This window comes from Colletes latitarsis, chromosome 4, assembly GCF_051014445.1.
Source record: "Colletes latitarsis isolate SP2378_abdomen chromosome 4, iyColLati1, whole genome shotgun sequence".
Taxonomy (NCBI): Eukaryota; Metazoa; Arthropoda; class Insecta; order Hymenoptera; family Colletidae; genus Colletes; species Colletes latitarsis.
In genome coordinates, this window is record NC_135137.1 from 35,257,505 (window position 1) to 35,280,188 (window position 22,684).

A 22,684-nucleotide genomic window follows, 5' to 3' on the forward strand; every position below is an offset into this window, starting at 1 on the left:
ATATAGAATCAGCTCATTATTTTTCTACAACTCTTATGTTATTATTTTACTGAAATTGTATTAATGCAGTAAAAAAAAAAAAAAAAAGTTCAAGGAAGCTATGATCAAAACGAACTCAACTGATATCACGAGTACCATAACTTTTCATTTATGTTATAAACATGAAAATTTAAATAACTATTACTTTAAACCATCAAACATATGTTTGTTGATTTATTCTACTTAGATTCAATTAATAGATAGCTATTTTACCTTTCACAGTATATATTCGTAAGTCACGTTTAACTTCGTAAATTTTCGAAGAATTTCTGAAAAATTACATAAAAATTATTCTTATAATTTATCGTCGCCGAGTGTCAAGATTAATTCCCAAAGTATATAAATATATACTGGTTGAGGTTTCCGGGCATACTCCTCAATCAGTATCAACTGTCAGAACTCAGGCTGTGAAAGCCACAAATATCTTACATAAATATATATTTACATATAAAATATAAATAACTTACTTAGGCTAACTATAGTTAAAATAAATCTTATACAAATATCTTTTATAACTATTTCAATTACATCATGATAATTCGTACATTATTCAGTAAAATTGGGCACAATGTATAATAAAACATGCAATTTAGTTTACATTATATTCTGAGAACATGTATACATTTTTTAATTCAGAATATTGTAACGATAAACAATAGGTAAAAGAACTGAAAAGTTCAAGTCAAATTCATTATTATACTCTATATATAAAAACGAGTTAAACACTATAACAACCATTATTTATTTTACGCTCTAAACAATGTAATAAAATTTTTTTTACCTTTTGCCCTATAATAGTAAGTTATACGATAATGTTGAATGCAAATTCTATTGTACTTTTAGTAGACAATTTATAAATAAGTACTTCACAAATTTTTTTTTTATGTCAATATATCGCAAGATAAGTTATAAAAAACATGTTGGTCTTCTTTATTACAGAATTAGAATAATCAAAATCTAAAGTAACACAAAACTTCATTTCCGTCATTTAATTAGGTAACCTTCCAGCACTGGATTTATTTGAATTTAGACCATTTATTCTAGCATTTCAGCAATATTAAGTTCTGCTAGTTATAGATAAAAGTAGGACGCATGTTTCATATGTACATAACTTCTATTATCTGATTATATTGTTTGATAATGAAATATTATGCGCATATTGCAATAGCAAACAGCACATCTATTCAAACGAATCAAACATACAATGCATATATAATATTGAATTACAATGATTTGTAATTTGTTTCGAAATTGTACAATTTATTGTTTCCAATTAGAAATCACTAATTTTTTATATAAGTCTGCCTCTTTCCATGTGAAATTCTTGCATACATTATGTACTTACGCGTGTAAAAAAACAGTTATGCGTGATTCTGCACATTAAAATATAACACTATATACAGACAATATTTCAACTTCATAATATTAAATGCGACATTACTATTTTCCATATTTAAATAAATTTGGAAAATATTTTTGAAAAATAAGTATAATTTTATAGATGCAAGACTTAAAATTAATATTAAACTAAGGTATTCTATGAGAAGTATCGTCCGTATAATTTTGCTAAGAATTATTGGAATGCAAAGGAATGACAAATTTGGGTCCAAAAGGAGACCTATATGTTATACCAACGTCTCTGTATACTTCGTTCGGCAGTGCAAGATTGCATAAATATAATCTACCATTGTTAACACTATGGAACAACGGTAATCCACCAAGCAAGCTGAATTTACTAAAAATACCAGGTGTGCCTGTAGCTGGTGGTTCAATAGCTAAAATAGGTGCTCTGTTACTATTTGCCCACTTTGCTATGGGGGTAATTACTTTCGGAGAATTTTCGTCGCAAAGTGCTACGACTATTAAGTCCACCAATGACGGTAAATTCTTAACTTTAGTCTCTACCTTATTTTCAGTTAGTTTATATAAAGACAATTCTTGTAAAAGGAAAACGTCTTCAGAATTTTCTACAAATACTATTGTTTTAACACCGTGACTAGATAATTGTCTAGCGCAATTAACACCTGCTGCACCAGAACGATGAGGCCCGCAAAGCGCAACAACCGTCGGCCATTGGTGTGCATTATTTGGATTAAGCCTATGACTTCCCCCCAATAGTTGCAAAATAATTTCTGCACCAGCACGGCCGAGAAGTTCCACCTAATTAATAAAATTTCAAACATAAAAACATACTCTCTTGTTTTTAAATGTGTTGTACGTACTCTACGCTCCCAACTAATTCCGAGTCGATCTGCCGCTCCTATTAATTGACGATGAAGGTTAAGAGTTATGCTAGGAATTATTAGACCATTGTCTGTTACATATTCTTTTTCATCTGCATTAGGTACTGTTATTTGTCTGAAAACTGTGGGTTCGGAAACAATAATATTTTCATCGTGCCTATATATTCCAGTAGTACCCCTGTTGTTTTCAGATTGCCTGATAATATCGGGTTTTAAAGAATTTATTTCTTGCCACACAGCCTGCAAACAATGTGCACGATATTTATCATTATTTCGATGGAACTGTTACACAAGTAAAACCGTATGTTGCAAAGAAACAGCATTAAGAAGGACAGTGTTAATCTGGATACTTATATTATTTTGAGTACAAACCTCTTTATTAAATAATGCCAAATTCTTCTCAAAATCAAAATCTTGATTTAAAGACTGATCGATTGGTGTACCAAACGTATGCTCATCTCGTTCTAAAGCTCTCTGTCTATGACTTAATCGTTTTTGGATTGGTTTACTAGCAGATTCGGCTGAAAAAATATTTTCAGTTAAATATACTAGGTATTTTTATAACACAAAGAAGAATTTGATTTTGTTGTTCCATACCTAATGGAACCCTTCCATTGGATGGTTGTTCCGTTGGGCATTGAGCATTAGTATCTGGTTTTTTTAAATTAGATTGCGTTTGAGACGAAGTGGACTGAGTAGAAAATGGAATACTTTCTGAAAAGGATCTACCAGCTCTTTTAGCAATAGGTCTTTTTACAGTTACTTTATTTTGTGTTTGATTACTATCGTTTGCAGTAGATTCTGTCTCGTTAATCGATATAAATTGAACATTCAATATATCTTTTACACTGAAAGTAATAAAGCATGTTACTCTTAAATATACTTAATTCGCTTAATAGTCTCAATTATATTTGTATTTATTAATTTAACGCTATTAGATGAAAGAAAGTATAATTGTGTCACCTTAATACAACTATAGACGAAGTATGAGGCACTCCATTGCAGAAAGCTTTTGAAAGCGTAACATAATCTTTATTCAAATCAACTATCTGTCCTTGATAAGTTCCAATTTCTTCGATACATTTAACAGAAACTGTACATCCCACAAATTGTTCTGACATCTTGATTACCTACCTATTTGTACATGTTAAATTTATCAATTAAAATTATTAATATATCGGTTAATTACATTCTTATAGAAACTATCGTTTTATACATAGAATACTTGCACGAATATTCGATATAAAATTGATCGTTAATACGTTACAACATCGTAGATTAAATGGTATAGACACTCCGTCCATATCAACGAAAACAAAATTATACGAACCAAATGTAGAAGATTACGTACACATATATTTTTATGGACGATTGATTATTTCCTTTAATAATGCCACAATTAATTTAAAATCTTGTGATTGTTCTGAAATTTGAAAATATACGATACGTAATAATGTATTTGTTAATCTGCGGTAACGAATACAAAATTTTCACGCATTTTCATCCCTACTCTAACCGCACACGGTTTATAAAGGACTACACAACACGCTACACGGAAAACAGGCGAAACTTCATGCCATTGGCGTACCTTTCATAATATCGATTTATTCTCAACCGAAAATACCATAGATATTTGAATGTTTGTTGCAGATGGTAATATTTTTGGTATTGTCATGTACTATGATAATAAAACTGTTTATTTGTGTATAAAGGTAGAAAAATACAATACATGAAGTTAGATGTGGCTTTATTTTTAAGAAACACGAGTAAACCACTAAAACCATTGGTTCTTGTTATTTGTATTCGATTTTCTTTTAACCATCCAATGAGAACATGGCGAAAAATCAAAATCGTCGATCTATGATTCATATAAAAACACAAAAACAATGAAAAAGAATTCAGTTAAACTGTCTATTTCAACATGTTCTCGAATCATAATCATTTTTGTGCTGCGACAATTCTTAATCACAAACTGAGTTAATAATTATAAGTAATTCTACTAAACTGTTTCTATACAATATTTTAATAATTTTTTGTTTTTCTTTAATGGAAGATAAAAAGGTTAATAGTATGTCAATTTCTTGAATAATCAGTTGTATGAATTATTCGAGAAAGTTTTGTTGGATGTACGTCGTATATGATTTATATTACCCTATACGTTTCGATCATTGACAAAATCAACAATCTGGCTTGCGCCAGATGGTAAAACAATCGATTCGGTAAATGGTCAATTTGCCTTTACGTGACTGTAGAATATAAGAATAATTTAGTAGAAACTTTCTCAGATGAAAGTGCACGAGCGAGTACAATGGTTTCTTTCTCGCATTTTGTTTGATTTAGTCACTCGATCTGTACATTCTTTTTTTTTTTTTTAAGGGTGGGGGGACGTCTCTCATACACTACGTGCGACGACCCGATCACCGTTGCATCGCACGCAGTTGATGACGTTATGCTCTCCGACGAGTTTACTCCGGTTGTTTAAAAAAAAAAACAGTTTCACAGAGTCTTGCACAGACAGGCACATACAATTACACCGTTTTACCAGAGCTACCTGCTCTGGCGGGGAGTGTAAGAACGAGTCACCAAACGAAATAATATGCGAGAAAGAGAAAATTGTACTCGCCCATGTTGTTTCGTCCGAAAGAGGCCTTATTAAAAATTAGTAAAAAGATGACTATAACTTGGAATTAAATCTGATGTTTATACAAACTTATTTCATTGTCTTTGTATTCTCGATCGATATTAGAGTACAACCTGCATATCAAAATTAAAGAATTAGCTAACAGCACGTCTAAGGCGGGATCTATGATCATCCTGGGGATTACCCCATGTACGTACATACGTATGTAGATTAAATAAAAAAAGTTTGTTTGAATAGTAAATGCGTAATGAAATTACGTATAAAATTTCTTCGTAATTTTTTTTGTATTACTGAAACTATGCTCGAAAACTGAATAAGCGCGCCCCTGTATAAATGTGCAAAATATACTTCCTCGGTTTGCTAGTGGTATCCCTACTACCTATGTTTGCTTCTGGAGAAGGGAGTCGTGTAAGTGACCTTACGGATGGAAGTGAAACCAGTTAACGGCAGATTAATCGTATAATTATTAAATTCTTCAGAATTTTCGATTATTTCGTGCACTTTTATTACCGTAAATGGTATTACTTTCATGCATATTCTGGAAAGTTGCTTAACCTTTAACACGAAATATTATTGAATGCTTGTAATTTTATTTTATAATCAAAATTGCAATTTTTATCGAAGAAACAATAGATCAAGGGTTGTTCATCTTTTATTTGTTATTTAAATTTTACTCTTCTTTACCTACTATTCGTATTAGCTTCCTAATATTTTATTTTACTCAAACTATATGAAAATGAAAAATGTGTACAAGGTAAATAAGATAATTCATGTTATGGCATAAAATTATCATATTCATATTACGTTTATATATTTGTTCAAGTGTCGTGAATCTTCAATTTTGTTTCATCAGTTCACATTAAAACTATGAAAATAATTTTATGAAGATTTATCGGAAAAATTTATTACATTCGGTCGCGTTTTAATAATCAATTTGTTTATCTGTTGTATAAAAAATATTTAATAAAAATACATGTACGAATAGCAATTCACATTCACAGAATGTTATAGATCATATATTTACTTATTACTGTTCAAAGCTATACTTTGAACCGTAGCATTGCATTCAAAATTTGAGAAAGTTATAAATCATTTATGTCTAAATCTTTACACTTAAGATTATCTATTGCATTATACTTTACTTTTTCTGTGACTGTTATTGCACCAAATAAACTTTTATACAATTCTTCGTAATTTTCCACTAATTGGTACATTTTGTTATTTACATCTGTACATTTAAGGCCACTCTCGATTGTTTTGCACCTTTCATTTACACTGTCTTCAGATATTGGAAGCTGCTCTAGTATTTCTAATTCTTCTTTCAATACAGAATTAAAAATAGTTGCCTGTAATGTATATACAAAATTAGGTTTCCATAAGCTACCCAAATCCTCTAAATTTAAATAAGATTTAATAAACCTGTAAATACATACTCTTTTTGCTCTTTGTTGTAAAGCTTCCAAACTCTGTTTCATATTTTCAAATTCTACATTACTGTACTGTATCCTTTGATGTTTATCTTCTTCTAACAAGACATTACTTGGCACAGCAATGTATTTGTTTACAATATTCTGAACAACATCATTGATAAACATCAGGCATACATATTAAAAAGAAAATGTGTTTTTACTTAAGCATTAATGTAATTACCTCGATGCTTTTTAAATGCGATGTTGCTCCTTTGCAATATGCCTTTTCTAATTTCTTTTGATTCAACTTAAGTAGTTTCACATTTTCAGAGTTCAGTTTGTACGTTTTCTCAATTGTGTCACACATATTATTAGTAATACCATGAATCCTGTCAAATACTATACTTTTCACTACAAAAAATAAAAAAAAAAAAATGCTTTATAATAATTGGCAGCATACATACAAAAATAAAATTAAAACTTCGTTAGTATTCGATCGCTTTAAAAATAATAATACTGTTCGTATACTGTGTTATTAAAATATTTGCGTAGGAATACAAGAAAGTAGCAAACGAACTGTTCATATAGCGAAAACAAGTTCAACTACCTCTTCGAAATATCACTTGTATATATTCATATACATTTTCTGATTTACTCGAGTTCTCGGATAAAAGAAATACACGAGGCGAAAGAAAGATGCAATTAAAACTGGATTCATATATCGGTACAAGGTCAATTTTTATTTGTTTCCCGCTTCAATTTGTGGCGTGAAAGAAGAGAAGCGAAGAGAAGAGAAGAGAAGTAGCGTTAGCCTTTGTGATTAACGTCGTCCGCAAGGGCCCGGTGAAAGTATTCCAAGCACTGGACGAGTGTGACTCTAGTCATGATTAAATCCACATGATACCAGAGTGCACCCGTCCAACGATTAGAATATACCATTGTGTATAGCGGGAATGTCGTAAAATCTGAAAAGCATTCAACCGAAAATCAAAATCGGCGGCGCCTTACTAGTAGCGTACACGGCTCTTGAATGAAAGCCAAACAGCTGCATTTCGTACTCTTCCAGTTTACGTTTCCGTGACTCCGAAGACGCCATACCGTTAAACGGCTTTATATATACGCGAACTGTATGGTAATTTTATGCAAGCACTAAATAATCTTTATACTTCATCGAAGGCAACCCCGTTTCTTCCGACGATCACACCTTGACGTCCGTTGACAAATGAACATGGCGTCTATCTGCTTGCGTACGACAGCGTCCTTTGTCCCTTTGCGTTCGCTAACGCATCCGGATTTCTCCGCGGGATTTGTGGTCGTTTCGAAAGCAACCAATCAGATGCAGCGCTCCTCCAATGAAAATTTTCTGGTTCAGTTATACCGGAAAATACTCGCGATACATTTTATTCGAGTTATTCTATTCCCGCGAATACATCAACAATTAGGGCAGCAATATTTTCTTACGATAAGCGACAAAGTTTCTTTTTTTTGTACACTTGGCAACTCGTATCGCATGTAATTAACAAATTCATCGCGATGTAGTTTCGTGACTCTGCCGCGAGATGACCGTACTGAACGCTGATCGACAAAGCTGAAGTCGCTTACAATAATTCCACGCGTTATCTTGCAAGTCGTACGTAAAATTTAATTATATTATTTTGTTTCTAACATGTCGTTGCAGAACTGAATAACAAATATTTTGATCCAGTGATATCAGGTGTTAAATAAAAACTGTAGCAAAAGTATATACTTGGTGGAACTTCACTGATATACTTGCAGAGATAACCGTAAGATACAAAGCAAGGGCTTTGTTTATTATCGCAGAAAGGGAAACGTGTTGGACTGCCGTTCACCTGGCGGATATAAATTTTAAATATTTTTTGATACGTGTTATCGGTACTTCAACATGCAAATATTTCCCTCACTGAAATTCCACTTTCCTCTAAACTTAGTCGCTGCTTGTGCACGTTGTTTTACATCGAGGTAGCAACAGCAGTAATTTCTTATCCGACAAAAGAAGAAGTGAAAGTATTTGAATAACCTTAATAATAGAAAGGATTGCGAACGAGTAAGTTTAGTATAAAAAAAAAGTACGTAAATAATCATGAAGTGTACCTTTCAAGTGACATCATCAAAATGTTTTGTACAGATATGAATCATTTGGTTGATAAGTCGTGCAACGTAATTACGAACTATTTTTACGTGTTACGCTTGCGACCGTAATAGAAATAGCGATTTTTCTGAGTAAATTAGTCAGATTAGATGAGTAAAATGTTATAGTTACCGCGATAAAAATGCTTCTCGGAAGGTTAGTTTAATCATTCATTGACATTGCTTAACCGGTAGTACTGACATATGTATATTCGATGAAACATTTTTCAAATAGCATAGAATGTTCCTCTCCATTCGTTTTATGCACAATGATGAAGTGAATGGATGAATTGAAAGAGGCTGGCGCTCAACGAAAGTAACCTACAAATGTACGGTTCTTGCGCGCACAGATGCACGTGTGCGAGATTACTTTTCATTAAATTTATCATTTTCAATTGATGTTTGATCGTGGGGTTTTGCAACTTATTCAGTAATTTTAAATTCTATCTCTGAAACGCGATTCGATTTTTGCATGGTATCTACGTGGAACGTATCTGACTAATTAATTCTTCCAGAATGCGGTTTATGCCACCAATCTTCAAATAGCGATTCCCAGAAATCCCAGCGTTTTCATACACTGACTCATACTGTAATTCGTCAAATATGCATAGATTTGATATTTTTGTACTAATATAAAAATATTTTATCGTAGGTACAGATTAACGCAAAATTCTTGATAATACTAACGAAATTTTAAGATTGCACTATCGAGAAATGTAAATAGTATACCGAATAAATAAAAAATATGCGAGGCGAAAGATTGTTGTTTTCTCATTCCAAGAAAAAGTGCCCCAAAGCGTGTAGCAGACGTCGAGAAACGTTCGAATGAAAAATCTGGGAATTTGAAGGGGAGTCGAAGCAAAAAATGGGCAATGGTAGTATTTTATTAACTGACGGACAGAAATTCGTACTTGGGCAACATTGCGCCGTGAAACGTACACTCGCTTTCGTACGGGCGCGCGTTAGTACCAGTTTGATGGTACCGCATACACTGAAAGGGTTCCAGGCGTGTCGGTGCATATGTACAGAAGGGGAGGCGCGTGTCGAGTTTGCCTCTCTGTCTAGTGCGCAACCGGTCGGCGCAGGTCCCCGTAAAAAGCCGGGGGCGCGATTCCGTCGCCGCTCTTCGGATACCACGCGCGTTCGTTCTCTCAGTTTGTATTCGGTATCCACCTCGTATCGGTGGATACGTTCGGTTCTTAATTCAGTTTTAACGACCAATCGTCCCGAGTCGCGAAAAACCGTCCAGCCGCGTGGAGTCGCACGTTAGTCGAGTCGAAGGAAGCGAGGTTCGAGACCGAACGACGACAGTAGTGTCAATTGTGTCCGGGTTGTTGACAGTGCTTTTTCAAACAAAGACGAAACAATATGCTGCCGCTAAGATTTGTTGGTCTATTGGTGATACTATTCGCCGTCCACGGTGAGTATTTTGCTCGATTTTTCGTTTAAAAAAAACATTGTTCGGTGAACCGTACGCGTGATCTGTCCGGTCGTTCGAATCCGCGTGAAACGATTCGTTGATTTTTCTGGTCGGTACCAGTGTTCGAAGGATTCTTTAATTGACCAGCGTTGTCCGTTACGCGCGGAACACACTAGCGACGGCCTTTCAAAGATTCAATTAGCAAATTATATTTAGATATAACGCCGTCGAGCAGAGTGCGCGCGCTAGTGTGGGCGATCGAGGAGCGTGCTAGGAAACTTTAAAGCCTCAGGATCGAATCTACTCACGCGATAATTTCGCATGCATCACGAATAACTAACAGTTACCTCACCGTCCGCTCCGTATAAGCAATTGCAACAATAGTTACCATTGTGGGTAGCATCGGCGAGCAAGTCGTAATCGTTGTTGCGGAAGGAACAATTACTGTCTTAAAAAAGCTTAATTACTCTTCCTCGTACGCTAGACCAGCGAGAAGCTCATCTATTGTCCTATGAGCTTATAATTGCGTGTAATTTTAATTACAACCATGAACACGTTGCGTTCTTCGGATCGCATTTCATGTAATTACATGTAATATTGGTTTTGTAAACTGGGGGGGTTCTTTTTTTTTTTTTTTGAACATAATAACTCTATAGCCAGTTCCTTATTTCGCGTAACATGTAATATTTATGTCATACAGTTCTTTCAGAGTACATTAATATTTATATGGCCAAAGTATATTAGTGTATTACGTAGAGTATATGAATATTTCGGACTGTATAGAATTTTTATGTTACATCTTAATGGTATGAGTCATTTTTCGAGCGATGAGTCATTTGTCCGAGGGTTATACATCGTTATTAACAATTTTTTTTAACGGTACATGAAATTATTTAGCATAGAGATCAATTTGTATGTGAGAATAATTGTTTCAAGATTTTTAATTTGACGAAAATTTTAGAAATTTCACCGTAAAATAACGCTATCCACATTTCAAATTAGTTTGAACCAATCTCAATAAAGTAACTACGTACTTTATATTAATTCGTAGACTATTTCAAATTAATCTCTCAGTCGATGATGATCCCAATAAGTTTCACTTTTACTTTCAATGAAAATTGTACAGTAGTTTGGGACATCGCGTCATAGACTACGGTTGCATTCAAAATACTTGAAAACATAAAACGTATCATAATATATATAATATCAAATTTCGATAACTTCAATTTTAAAATAAATAAATTTTAAAAATATTAAAAAATTTAGTCAATACATGTTGTATACTGGGAAAAATCTTAATGGGGAATTCTAGAGGCCAAAATAAGACGAAAATCAGGAATACCAATTTGTTGATGGAGGCTTCGTTAAAAAGTTATTAACGTTTAAAGTTTCATCCATACTGAATTTTTTTCTCGAAAATGCGCAGGATTTCGGGGGTATGTCTATCCACCAAAAATGATTGTAATTGACCCTTGTAACTAAATGTAATTTTTTTAGTATGATTTGAAATTTTTTAATTTCGTCTCAAAATTTCAATACCTACTCCAATTTTTTTCTCGAAAGTGGGTAGGAATTCAGGGATACGTCTGTTCACCAAAAATGCTTGTAATTGATCCCTGTAACTAAATATAATTTTTTTTGGATGATTCGAAATTTTTTAATTTCGTCTAAAAATTTCAATACCTACTCCAATTTTTTTCTCAAAAGTGGGTAGGATTTCAGGGGTACGTCTGTTCACCAAAAATGATTGTAATTGAACCTCATAACCAAAAATAATTTTTTCTGAATGATTTGAAATTGTTGAATTTAATTGTTAATAACTTTTTAACGAAGCCTCCATCAACAAATTGGTATTATTGATTTTCGTCTTATTTTGGTCTCTAGAATCCCCCATTAAAATTTTTCCCAAGGGTGGCCGAACACCCTGTATTTAATATCAAATTTCGATAACTTCAATTTTAAAATAAATAAATATTAAAAAATTTAATCAATACATGCTGTATATAATATTCTGTATACACATATGTTTCCCTATCCACACACCCTATAAATGCACGAAATCCTCAGTGAAACGATCGTTTGGAACGGAACCTCACGGGTCGACGAAAGATCTAAGTTAAATCTTCTTTACGATTGCAAACACCGCGTATCGAGACGAACGCGAAATATTGATATTTTTGCTCGCCTAATGAACCCTCATTCACAGACTTGAAGAGCTTACTGATGACACGCGGATCCAATCAAGATGCACAAATCCTTGCAGAATCGTATCGACGAGTTTACGCTCGCCGAGCGTCTCTGTGATTTGTAGCGTTGAATTTATCGTTTGGTCCCAGACCCGGGACTCGCCCAGTAACCGTCAGTTAATTGTTTCATTAACATTCCGCGTAAACTGCATTCCTGTGCATGTTTAACCGTACGCGTTTAACGCTCGATCGGCATGCATTATACGCGTCGAACGCGCGAGAAATCGAGTTTACATACGAGACGCATAGTTTGCTTCAACGGCACGTCACTCCTCAACAATGCAGCAGAATGTGCCAAATTTTTACGAGCAAAGCAATCCGATACATCTGTAACGCGACAGCCTCTTCAAACCTCTAATTTACATCGACGCGGCGTTGTCTTCCTGCGTTGCACGCGACTGCAAACTATATTTATAAATATTCATTCACGATTTCAATCAACTTTCAACGAATGAGAATCGTCGCGATATTTGTTACCTTCTCTTCGAATAAAACTCGTTTTCCCGTACGATGCACGAGATTTCCAGTATTTCCGAGCAATTAGTAATTTAATAGTTGCACCCGTTGACCTATAAATATTTACGTTCGTTTCGAACGGTCGCCGCGTACGCATTGTTCCACTCGAGTCCGCAGAGATTAACCGAAGCATCCATTTGCTGGCGTCGGTCCGCTACGGGCGCAGAGCAAGCATCGTTTACGTTTATAGCGCGTATCGTTCGTAATTATGTATTGTTTAGCATAAGTCCGGGAGAGATCCACCGGGCAGATCCATTTCTTGCATGGCTGGTCCAGCTGTTGGCAAATTCCATTGAGAAGAGAAAGAAGAAGGGAAGAGGGGAGCCCCGGCTCCGGAGGCTCGTATCGCGAAACAGGCTGGTTCACAAAGAACCGGTGGCAGTGGTTGGCAGGAGACTGCTTGAATGGTCCCGAAAATAAGATAAACGAAAGTAACGGTGAGAGGGTGGGTGGGAAGGGACGCGCCAGGTGAACAGAAGTTTCAGGTAGGAGAATGACCGGGGGCAGATGGTCCGTGGAACGAGAGGAGCCTGGACACGGGCCGTGTCCAGCATGGCATTCACTGATTTTTGGTAACTCGGTTTGGTGAAGGCGCTCATCCCGGGGGGATGTTCCATTTTTTCCCTAATAATAGGAGCGGCTTCTTCTTATCCCTAATGCCACCGCCAAAGCCCGACTCGTTTCTCCGGTACGTGACGAAGATTCCAAGTAGAAACCAAAGACCGAGGAATGCCACGAATCCGTGGAGGGGTTAAACGCGGGCGTCGAAGCAACAATCCTGCTCTCGTTTTCTCTATTGTTTCGTGTTCACGGAAACGGTTCCGCGTGCGTATCTCGCGGGGTAAATTCTTTGATAAAATCACGGTTCAATGGTCTGGCTCGATAAGCCGCGATAAAGATAGGTTTTAAACAGTGTTTATGTACGTAGCGCAGATGCATCCGTAGGTAAAGAGTGGTTGATGGAATGCACTCGGAACAGGAAGTCGATGCAAACCTAAGCTAAGAGGATTGATTGTGCTCGATACCGTAAAGATACTGTATGCTTTGCAACAATTTAAGTACACGAATGCACAATTTTTACATTACGTCTTATTTCCATTTTTAGTCACGTGTACGGAAACGAGGTTTTCGCGTGCCTTATAAATAACTATTAACAACCCGCAAACCGATTCTCCTTGCATCTTATTATCAATTCAATTCCTAGTACAGCATTTGAATCGACGACAGGGAAGGAATTTGTTAAAATGTCTGGAGGATCCTCGAGATTCTCCAACACGATCATTAGCAGCTTAAGGGCTCCATTTATCGCGAGGCTGTGAATCAGTCGGCGGTTGGAAATGCAGTGGAACTTGCGTGCTCGTTCGCCGAGACGCGTTTAAAAGTTTATCGTAGCGAAGTTTATCAGTCCCCACCGCTTTGGCCTAGAAAAAAAATTAGTCGTTACACGCGACCCTGCGCTAATGCGCCGATTACGATGCAACCAAGTACGTATTTCTTCTTTCCATAGCGACTCTTGTCCATTTATTATAATTCGTAGCTCCTAACGGCAGTCGTGAAACACCGCACGAGGCTGTTGCGCAACGTGTTGTCGGGGCGTTACAAGGACCCGTCGTTTCCCCTTGAATTACACGTTTCTCCTCTCGAGGCGTGACAGAATCGAAAGCGAAGAATTAATGCAAATTTTACACGCCAACGTGATATGACAGCTTGATGAAGCGTCGAAGCAACGTTTTCTTCCTGATCGCGAGCGGTTCCGTGATTCTTGGATTCCCGAGAGCGCGCGTGTGCGCAACAGGTGTAATTTCATAATTCAAGATGATCCGTGCGGGTTTATTTTGCCGCGGAGCACAGACCCCGATAACGTCTGCTCGCGAGGGAAACGTACACTTTTATCGTTCCCGTTCCACGCTGTACGCAATCTGTTGCAATTAACGATAAGCGAACGTTTTAGTTTCAAGGGAGTACGGAAAAGTAAACTATAAATACTGTGCCCATTAGGTTCTGGTATCTTTCGAAGGCCTGTATAGCGTTTAAGTTCGCGCGTATCCAAGGATTTTTCCCAGTAATCAGGCCAACCGATGTACGTTATAATTTATTTGCTCAATCGATGACGTAATTTTCTGATAATCATTTGTTTCCTTAACGATCGTTTCAAGATTATTCCTCGGATGTGTATATTGTTGCTGTCCGCGAGGGAAACATCGCGTGCCAACGCACGGATTACGCAAGTCTACGCACGCTCGTCTGATCGCTGAAAGGCAGAAGAAAACACTGGATTTACGATGGTGGTTATATTCGCGACGAAAGACCAACGAAGTATCGACGTAACAATGAAAACTGAAGAAAAGATTAAGAACGACTGGACACGATGCTCAAAGTTTCCGACAACTTTGGCCAATGTATCGATTCTGATTGCCTGAAACGCGTTGCAAATGGCGTCCCTCGACTCTGCCACGCTCGAAGGGCCACGCTCTCGTACACCGGTGTCTGTCGTACAGCCCCAAAGAAAGAAATCATACGGATTCAAGTCAGGGGGGCTAGAAGACCATTCCATAGCGCTATAGTAATGGTTCTGATAGCCCAACGCAATCACATTATTGCCAAATTGATGATTAATAGCTTCCGGAAACCTTTCGTATCCTGCACGGAGGCGCGCCATCTTGAATAAACCAATCGTTTGGAGTTTCTAAGCTTTCAAGCAGGTTTTAATGCACGCCTCTTGAAGATAATTATTACTTTTAGTCGACTCAATAGCGTCGTCTATCCCAGTTTCTAATTAATTCTTTGGGGCACGCTGGGATTAAAAGTGTCCCACCTTTTTGATGCGCCGTAATACATGGTGGGACATTTTTAGTCGAAATACTGCAATAGCTACTGGCTAATAGCTTATTTACGTAAAGCAGTTGGTAATATCTTCAACAAATGTTACAAATGTATTCACTTGTGTTGGCCATTCAACATGCCCAATACAGGTTCACCGATTGTTGCAAGCGGAAGATTTATCGCGACAACTATTACTATTTCTTTTTTTTTGTTCTTAAAACGCAATAAAATTTCTGTGCAACATGGGTCTATTTTATTATTTGAAATCCTGCGTCTTGAACTTCCAACACATATATGTATTTTAAGTTTCCACTATTATATCGTCCACGTGTGTCCTTTAAATCTTCTTCTCGATTTAATCGCGCGGTTTAAACACACGATCATCGGAAATTAACGAGGCCAGTGGCGTGCGTGTAAGTAGCGCACGGATACTTATCAAAGGTTACGTCACGTGCATCCCGGTTTATCCGAGTAATTAACTAATTGAGCTTCATTGGCGGTGGTGGGGGGCGAGGTGGCGCACAGAGGAGGTCAGCCCGCATGAGAAAACTACTTTCGGGGGCGTTCGTCCACCTTTTGAGGAAGAGATTCTCGTCGAGTTTCTCAGAATTTCCCAAGAATACCGAAGCCAGTATTAATCGGTATACCTGCATCGCCCACTCGCGTCGACGAGAGAAACGCGATACCTTCGACGCCAGATTGTCGTACCTTTTTTTCCACGGGAAAAGGTTTCGTGATTTCAGCTGGCTGAACGAGATTTTCGAGCGAAGGAATTCTTTTGCGTCCCCGGAACCGCGACGCTCGGCCATTGTTTGATCGAAATTTTCATTCTCAGCCACCCGCGGCCGGAACCTTTCAGCGCCACCGGAACGAAATTAATTGCGTAATTTGTTGCTGGATTAATATTCGTGAAATTTCTATAAAGAGGGGGAAAACTTTTTCACTATGTTCCGTTGAAACAGCGAAATGGAAATGGATTTTTTGTAATAAAAGTTCTCGCGTTTGTAGAATCCGACGCGAACGGATGAAAGTTCTGGATCGAGTGAAATTTGTAAGAAATGAAAATAAGAGTCTCTGCAAATCGAGTCTCGTTGTTTGAATGGAATTTTACAATTTTTTCTCCGATGTAATGTTTACGAATTATTCAAGATGAGTTGAGTGCCTCGCCCCGTGTAGTCTGAGATTTATTATAACGGTAGTTATATTGTTCACCCCATCGAAATTCATAAATTCTAATGAAGCTATTTTTATGTTACATCTCGTCCTGGGGATTAATTTTTATAACACCGCGGTGAAAGGCTGTGGACACACCGCACGTGACCGACATGATAGTCGAGACAATGTGCTAACAGAATTCATAAAAAAGGAGGAAATATATTCTACGTGGCCAAGCATGGGTACGCGAAACGTTTGTTTCTGCCGTGCAACTACTTAATCGCAGTCACGAATTACGCTAAGCAATTTTGAAACGGAAGAATTATGACTGTAATAAAAAAAAAAACTTGCAAGAATTGCAGGAACGTATCCGACAATGCACGCAATGCAATTAGAAATCAGTTGGGTGTGTTCGAACGTGCTAAGTAATTCTGTATCTCGAAATAGCTACATTCGAGAAACAAAAGGTTCACGAACCCCCTGTTTATTAAAGCTTCTTCTTATTTCTGAGGTGCAAAACGTCTCTGTACACTTTGTGACGTCGCTTCTGAATCACAATTAATTTCAAATTCACTTTACGAGATTGACCAACAAACTTCAGTTTAAAATTATCAATCAGAATATTTATTACCAGAGGATGATACTTTCGAATAAAAGATTTTATAGGAATGTTGAAAAAAGATGCACATGGCTTCTTATAGTTTACTTGTGTAATCGTTTCTTGTCAATACCAGAAATCGGTTATCGAATAGATATCGCGCGGAAAACTCCGCGAAGAGAAAGGTCCGTTCAGTGAGATACCATGATTTACGTAGCATAAATTGCAAAACGAATGTTTAGAATATTTGTCGATGTTTATACTTGTCCCGTGACGCTGTGTTATCGAAACTAAAAATAAAGTTAGCATTAGTTACGTCCGTTTGTTTCACGGAAATATTCAACGGATTCTAAATATAAACGGACGTCAAAACTTCGCAGTTTCATAAACAAACATTAATTTATAATTACATTTATTTTCCAATCAAAGTTGTTTGCTTTAAAAAGTGAGAATTTCGAAGTTTCTTTCCAAATATATTATAAATTTTGTAGTTCGCATATTTCACGCGGAATATTTTTGTTCGTCCAGGCAACGTTTTCATTATTTTTCCCTGAAGTTGTGATCGATATTCTTTTTTTTTTCGTTACGCAACGAGATCGTCACAAACGTTGGCTTCCGTGCGTACATATGCGACCATGCTTTTTCCAGCTCGTGAATAGAACGCGATAACACCGTTCTTGTAACTACATATTTACATAAGAATCTTATCTCCCCGCTCGTTAAATGCGTTCTTAAGTATGTTGAGCTTCAGCGACAAAATTAGCGAATGATTAATCCGCGATTGCAACTTCAAAGCGACTCGATTCATCGAAAGAAAGGAACGCCCGTTGGGGGAAAAAAACAAACGATTCAAGGGACATCCCTGTTTCGAAACCAGATAACCGATACAATCTTTTTCCTATTATTGGCCTTGACTTGTTGCCCAAAAGACTCCGATAATGCGAGTCTTGTGAAATTTCCGCTACATTGTGCAACGTACGTGTAATTTCTAGTACGCATGTACTCGTAAATAAGCAACAAACATCGAAAGAAATGCATCATTCGCGAAACAGAGTAAAAAAGGACACTTCGTTTTTTTAATCGAATCATTCAGTCTATTTTTATTCTTTTCTCCATGAAAATAGATTCAGTGTTCCGAGAATTTCAAATAGACTAATTCGGTATCAATTTAGGGAATTCTTTGATATTTTAACTATAAAAACTATAGAAACTTAAAATTTGTAGAAAACCTGGATTATATTTTCCTTAAAAAGAAATTCTCAAGGATGACCCATTTTTCTGCGATGGCGATCGTGCCAATATCGTGCAATTCTTCGTTAATCGCAACGATCAAAGATGGCGGATCGTGCATTTTCTCACGAAACGCGGTTGTTCCACGGTCCACGTTGACGGATGTCGATGATCTCGCGTTTATTCCGAGCAGAACCGCGCACAGCGTGGCCCGAGACACGATTTCGGCGTTCCCAATTCGTATTTAGGCCGAGGTGGTGGGTCCGTGCCTCGTAATTCTTCGTCTCGATCCGAGAGATCTCGAAGGAGAAGAAGAAGGAGGCCTTTCCATCCTTTCTTTTTATTTATCGTCGAATGCCTCTCGCTTCTCCGTTGCTCGCGAGCTCGAAATTTGAACAGCTGCGCCTCCGAGCTCTCGGAACAGACAATCCTCGTATCTACGAAACGTCGTTCCTCGCAACCAGTATCTAAATTGTCAAATTACATTAATACTCGTGGCGTTTTATGCGAAACGTTCGTCGAGGACTTCGTAAGGCCACGTCGCCCCGGACCCTGCTTTGCGAACAAAACGTATTTATTATCATTCCTAAGCAGATTCGTTCGAACTGTAAAGGGAGACGAAACCGAGGACCATTAATGTCCTATCCAGCCGCTGTCCTGAAACTTTAATAGGCCACACCTGTTGAAAAGGCCTCTGACAGGAGATTTACGAGTGTTGTTTTATTTGCAAAAAGAAATGGAAAATATATACAGAGTGATTTTGGAAGCCGGTTCAAAAATTTTCAGGCTTCAAATATCAATAATCTCTTGGTAGATACATCTGTCATACGATTTTTAAATCACATTGGAAACGTGAAGTAACGCCACAGTGATTAAATAATGGCGCCTAATCTTCGATAATTCTCAAGTACCCTATCTTAAACAATCGCTAAAAGCTGATAGATAGATCACGTTACTGAAATAGAAAATGTTTACTATGAAAATATCGACACGATAATTTGTTTTACTTTTACTTTTTTCTGCTCGGCAACTTCGTCAAACATATAGAAACAAGATACAACGGCAGAGATGGCAAGAACAAAGGGTTCGTCGTATTACTATTTTGCAGGTTTGATCGACGTGTTTTATTCGGTCTAGTTAGCGTTACGAGCCAGTAAAGTTTTGAAATATCCTTCGAAAACACCCTGTGCATATATGACGCGATCGGACCGCGGTGTAGATGAAAAACGAGACGGAGAACGTGCAAATAAACTCGACGGCGTGTGCGTACGTACGAGCGCAGCGATGACGTAGCCCGCAAAATTATATAACAGAAATCGAGGAAATTTTACTGTGCGTGTGTTGTGACAACGCAGAAGATACGGCCCATAAAGATCTTGGTCGCTCGCGCGAGAAAAATCACGATCTCTCGAGACATTTCCCGATCGAACTGCTATTTCCAATGTCAGCAAACCGTTTCTTGACACACGTACGCAACCACTGGAAATATTCCCCGATCGTTACGACGATCTACGATAGAATTTTCAGGTCGCATGCAACGCGACCAGCTATAGTAAACGCCCACGATAATTTTGATTTCTGGTAATCCGACTCCATTAATAAACCGCCCACCAGACACCATCGGCTCGGGGTTCGGGAACTTATCTCGACCGTTTCGGATATTTTTAGTCGCGTTACTCTTCGTTCATGCGTGCCCGTTAAACCATCGACGTGTGCTTTACGCGTGGTGCACATATGCGAACAGAATCATCCTCGTCGTTGATCTCTTTTTCGTCGGTCTATCCTAGACCAGTACACGCGCGTGTACTTGAGCGAACATAATATCTTATAAATAGGGATTAGCTAATGGTATGCGAAAGTGTGATGCAATTTTTATTTTGATTTTCCGGTCGCAACGGCGACTGGTTGCCTCTCCAGTCTCGTTCGGTCGCCACGGGACAATAATCGAATATGAAAGTATAATAGAGCACGAGTTTCCGTACGATCGATCTAGAGAAACTTGGTAAATCGATTCTTAAAAGGTGTTCCTGTCTGATGCTTCGAAAGAAATTTTAGCGTGGTATTTTATTGAGCGGCGCGTTGACTTCAACAAAGATGATCGACACCTTCGTAATTAGGCCACAGTTTGGAATGGTTTCGAACCCTTCGAGAAGACTCAATCTAGACACCGAATCAGTAATATTTATTATCGTTAACCTGTGGCTATCATTTTAAAAATCAAACTTCCTTTTCAAATCGCGTCTACGTTTGTACGTTCAGGGTTTTTAAAATATTTCTCAGCGTTTTCTGAATCGCGTTATTTTTCTCTGGCGTACCTACCATTGCAAATGGCGGCTTTTTTCCCCAGGGCGTTCACACAGATTCCAACGAATCGAACTGGTTTGGCTCAAGTAGGATTATTGGTCGCAGCGAAAGTTGTCCAAATATTTTTCCCCGTTGATTTACGTCGCCGTCTATGATCGTTTGTAACGTAATGAGTCACCCCGGAGTACCCGGCGCGTTAGGTCGAACAAAAAGGATGATTTGTGGCGCGAAACGCGTCTCGACTCCGTCGCGTTAGGATTCAGAGGAGACCACGGGGGCACCGTCTGGCAACGAGCTTTTGCAACCCACGCGAGCACGTCCGACTTCTATATAGACAGCGACTTCGATCCCGTTATTCGGTAAAGGCGAAACTTTTACCGTCCGGATAGAGCAGCGATTCAGTGATCGATCATTCGGTGCACGCGGGTTCGCGCTTTCGAACCTGTTGCGCTCGCGGGTCGTTGCTTCGAAGTGGTTCGGTATCTTCGCGGTTCGACGTCGCATTCCCCGTTTAATTAGTAAGTAGTAAGCAGCTGATTAAACTCTGTCGAGCGCCTAAACTGGCACGGACACATGGCAGAGACGATCAGAGGGACTCTGCAATTGATCGTACCCGGGGATCGAGCGTTCAAGGCGAAACAAAGGTTAAATCGGTTGTTCGCGATATCGGTCGGTTTACGTTTCATCTTCGGCGTTCGTTCGCTTCGAAGACGCTATCGCGCTCTAAACGCAACGCGAGCTTCGTTATCTGCTATTTATCTGGGTATTTAAAAATAATCATATAGAACACGCGAGTTTAATATTCGAAATGACATATTCGATATTTGTCCCAATTTTGAAACTAGACGAACGGATATAGATTTTGCAGTTTAAATTCACCATTTTGTTTCGAAATATGTGATCTTGTCTTTTCTATTCCTTTAATTTTATCGTACCTGAAGAGAGTACAAATGGTTTGCAACGTAGAATATCGAAACGAGGATGCTTTATATGCACATTACTGTTGATATAACTTAATCGCATCGCAGTCAAAACAGTTAAATATGCTCGAAAAACGATCAAACTAAATGTGTACTTTGGGTCTCCTTGAAACAGAGAAGTTTGTAAACTTTTCGCGCTCTAGAATATTTACGATATGCAGATTTTTGTTTCTTATATGGTACACAAGTATTTTCCTTTTAATATCAAAGAGTATAATTATCAATGTAACATAACTATTTAATTTGTAAACAAAAATTAAGGAAAATATTCTACGGTCTCATCTACACAGTACAATTGCACACAACTGTAGTTAAGCAAATATAATTGTAAAAAATTGCAATTTTCAAGCGTAGTATTGTATCTACAGAACGTATGTGGGGGTCGAAACATTTATTCGTGTGTCGAGAATCGTATGCAATGGTCTGCAAACGATACAAAAGGACCATTGCACAAGAGTTATCAATGGCGTCGGAAGGCTGTCCCTCGGAGACTTGTACACCGGGATATATGATCTCATTAGGCCATATTTCTTCGCGGCAGTAATTATTAAAATTTTATAAGACGCGTTAACGATCTATGTTATCGGTGCACGCTGCGTTGCGTGTAAATTTTACGGTTGATAATTATCGGGATCAGGAATTCGATTGCACAATGATCTTGACACCGCGTGCCGAAAGCTATTACGCTTCGTTGGAGCGACCACGCACGAGCTTTCCATTTTTCTTTTTTTTTTTCTTTTTGGTGCATTACACTCCGTTGAACCTTATAATCTATTCACATCGGAAGATTCGAGCAGATCGTATACAAAACGGACGTTGACAAATTCATTCTTTCCGCGGCACAAAAGGTTCGCTCGTCGCGGGCCGCCTTCCAATAACTCAGAATGATCTATCTTCCGTTCCATACACGGCCCCGTTCGACAAGAATGGGT

The 22,684-nt window shown here is 37.7% G+C and overlaps 3 protein-coding genes across 3 annotated transcripts in view; 1 reads left to right on the top strand and 2 right to left on the bottom strand.

Annotated features, from left to right (window-relative positions):
* Positions 1–16: 16 nt before the first annotated feature.
* Edc3 (enhancer of mRNA-decapping protein 3) lies at positions 17–3,858 on the bottom strand. Its single transcript, XM_076764180.1, has 6 exons — positions 3,634–3,858; positions 3,246–3,416; positions 2,880–3,130; positions 2,655–2,803; positions 2,262–2,522; positions 17–2,199 (listed from the first exon to the last, which is right to left on the bottom strand). Exons 2-6 carry the CDS (start codon positions 3,401–3,403, stop codon positions 1,606–1,608), a joined length of 1,413 nt encoding a protein of 470 aa, XP_076620295.1. The 5' UTR covers positions 3,404–3,416; positions 3,634–3,858; the 3' UTR covers positions 17–1,605.
* A 1,859-nt stretch (positions 3,859–5,717) lies between these two features.
* LOC143340895 (uncharacterized) lies at positions 5,718–7,554 on the bottom strand. Its single transcript, XM_076763290.1, has 4 exons — positions 7,341–7,554; positions 6,574–6,743; positions 6,357–6,494; positions 5,718–6,269 (listed from the first exon to the last, which is right to left on the bottom strand). The coding sequence occupies exons 1-4, from the start codon at positions 7,426–7,428 to the stop codon at positions 6,006–6,008; spliced, it is 660 nt and encodes a 219-aa protein (XP_076619405.1). The 5' UTR covers positions 7,429–7,554; the 3' UTR covers positions 5,718–6,005.
* A 2,046-nt stretch (positions 7,555–9,600) lies between these two features.
* Positions 9,601–22,684, top strand: part of LOC143341053 (opioid-binding protein/cell adhesion molecule homolog) — a 65,701-nt gene continuing 52,617 nt past the window's right edge. The window contains exon 1 of the mRNA XM_076763581.1: positions 9,601–9,900. Within this exon, the coding sequence (XP_076619696.1) occupies positions 9,849–9,900 (52 nt within the window). The 5' untranslated portion in view covers positions 9,601–9,848. The remainder of the gene's footprint in view (positions 9,901–22,684) is intronic.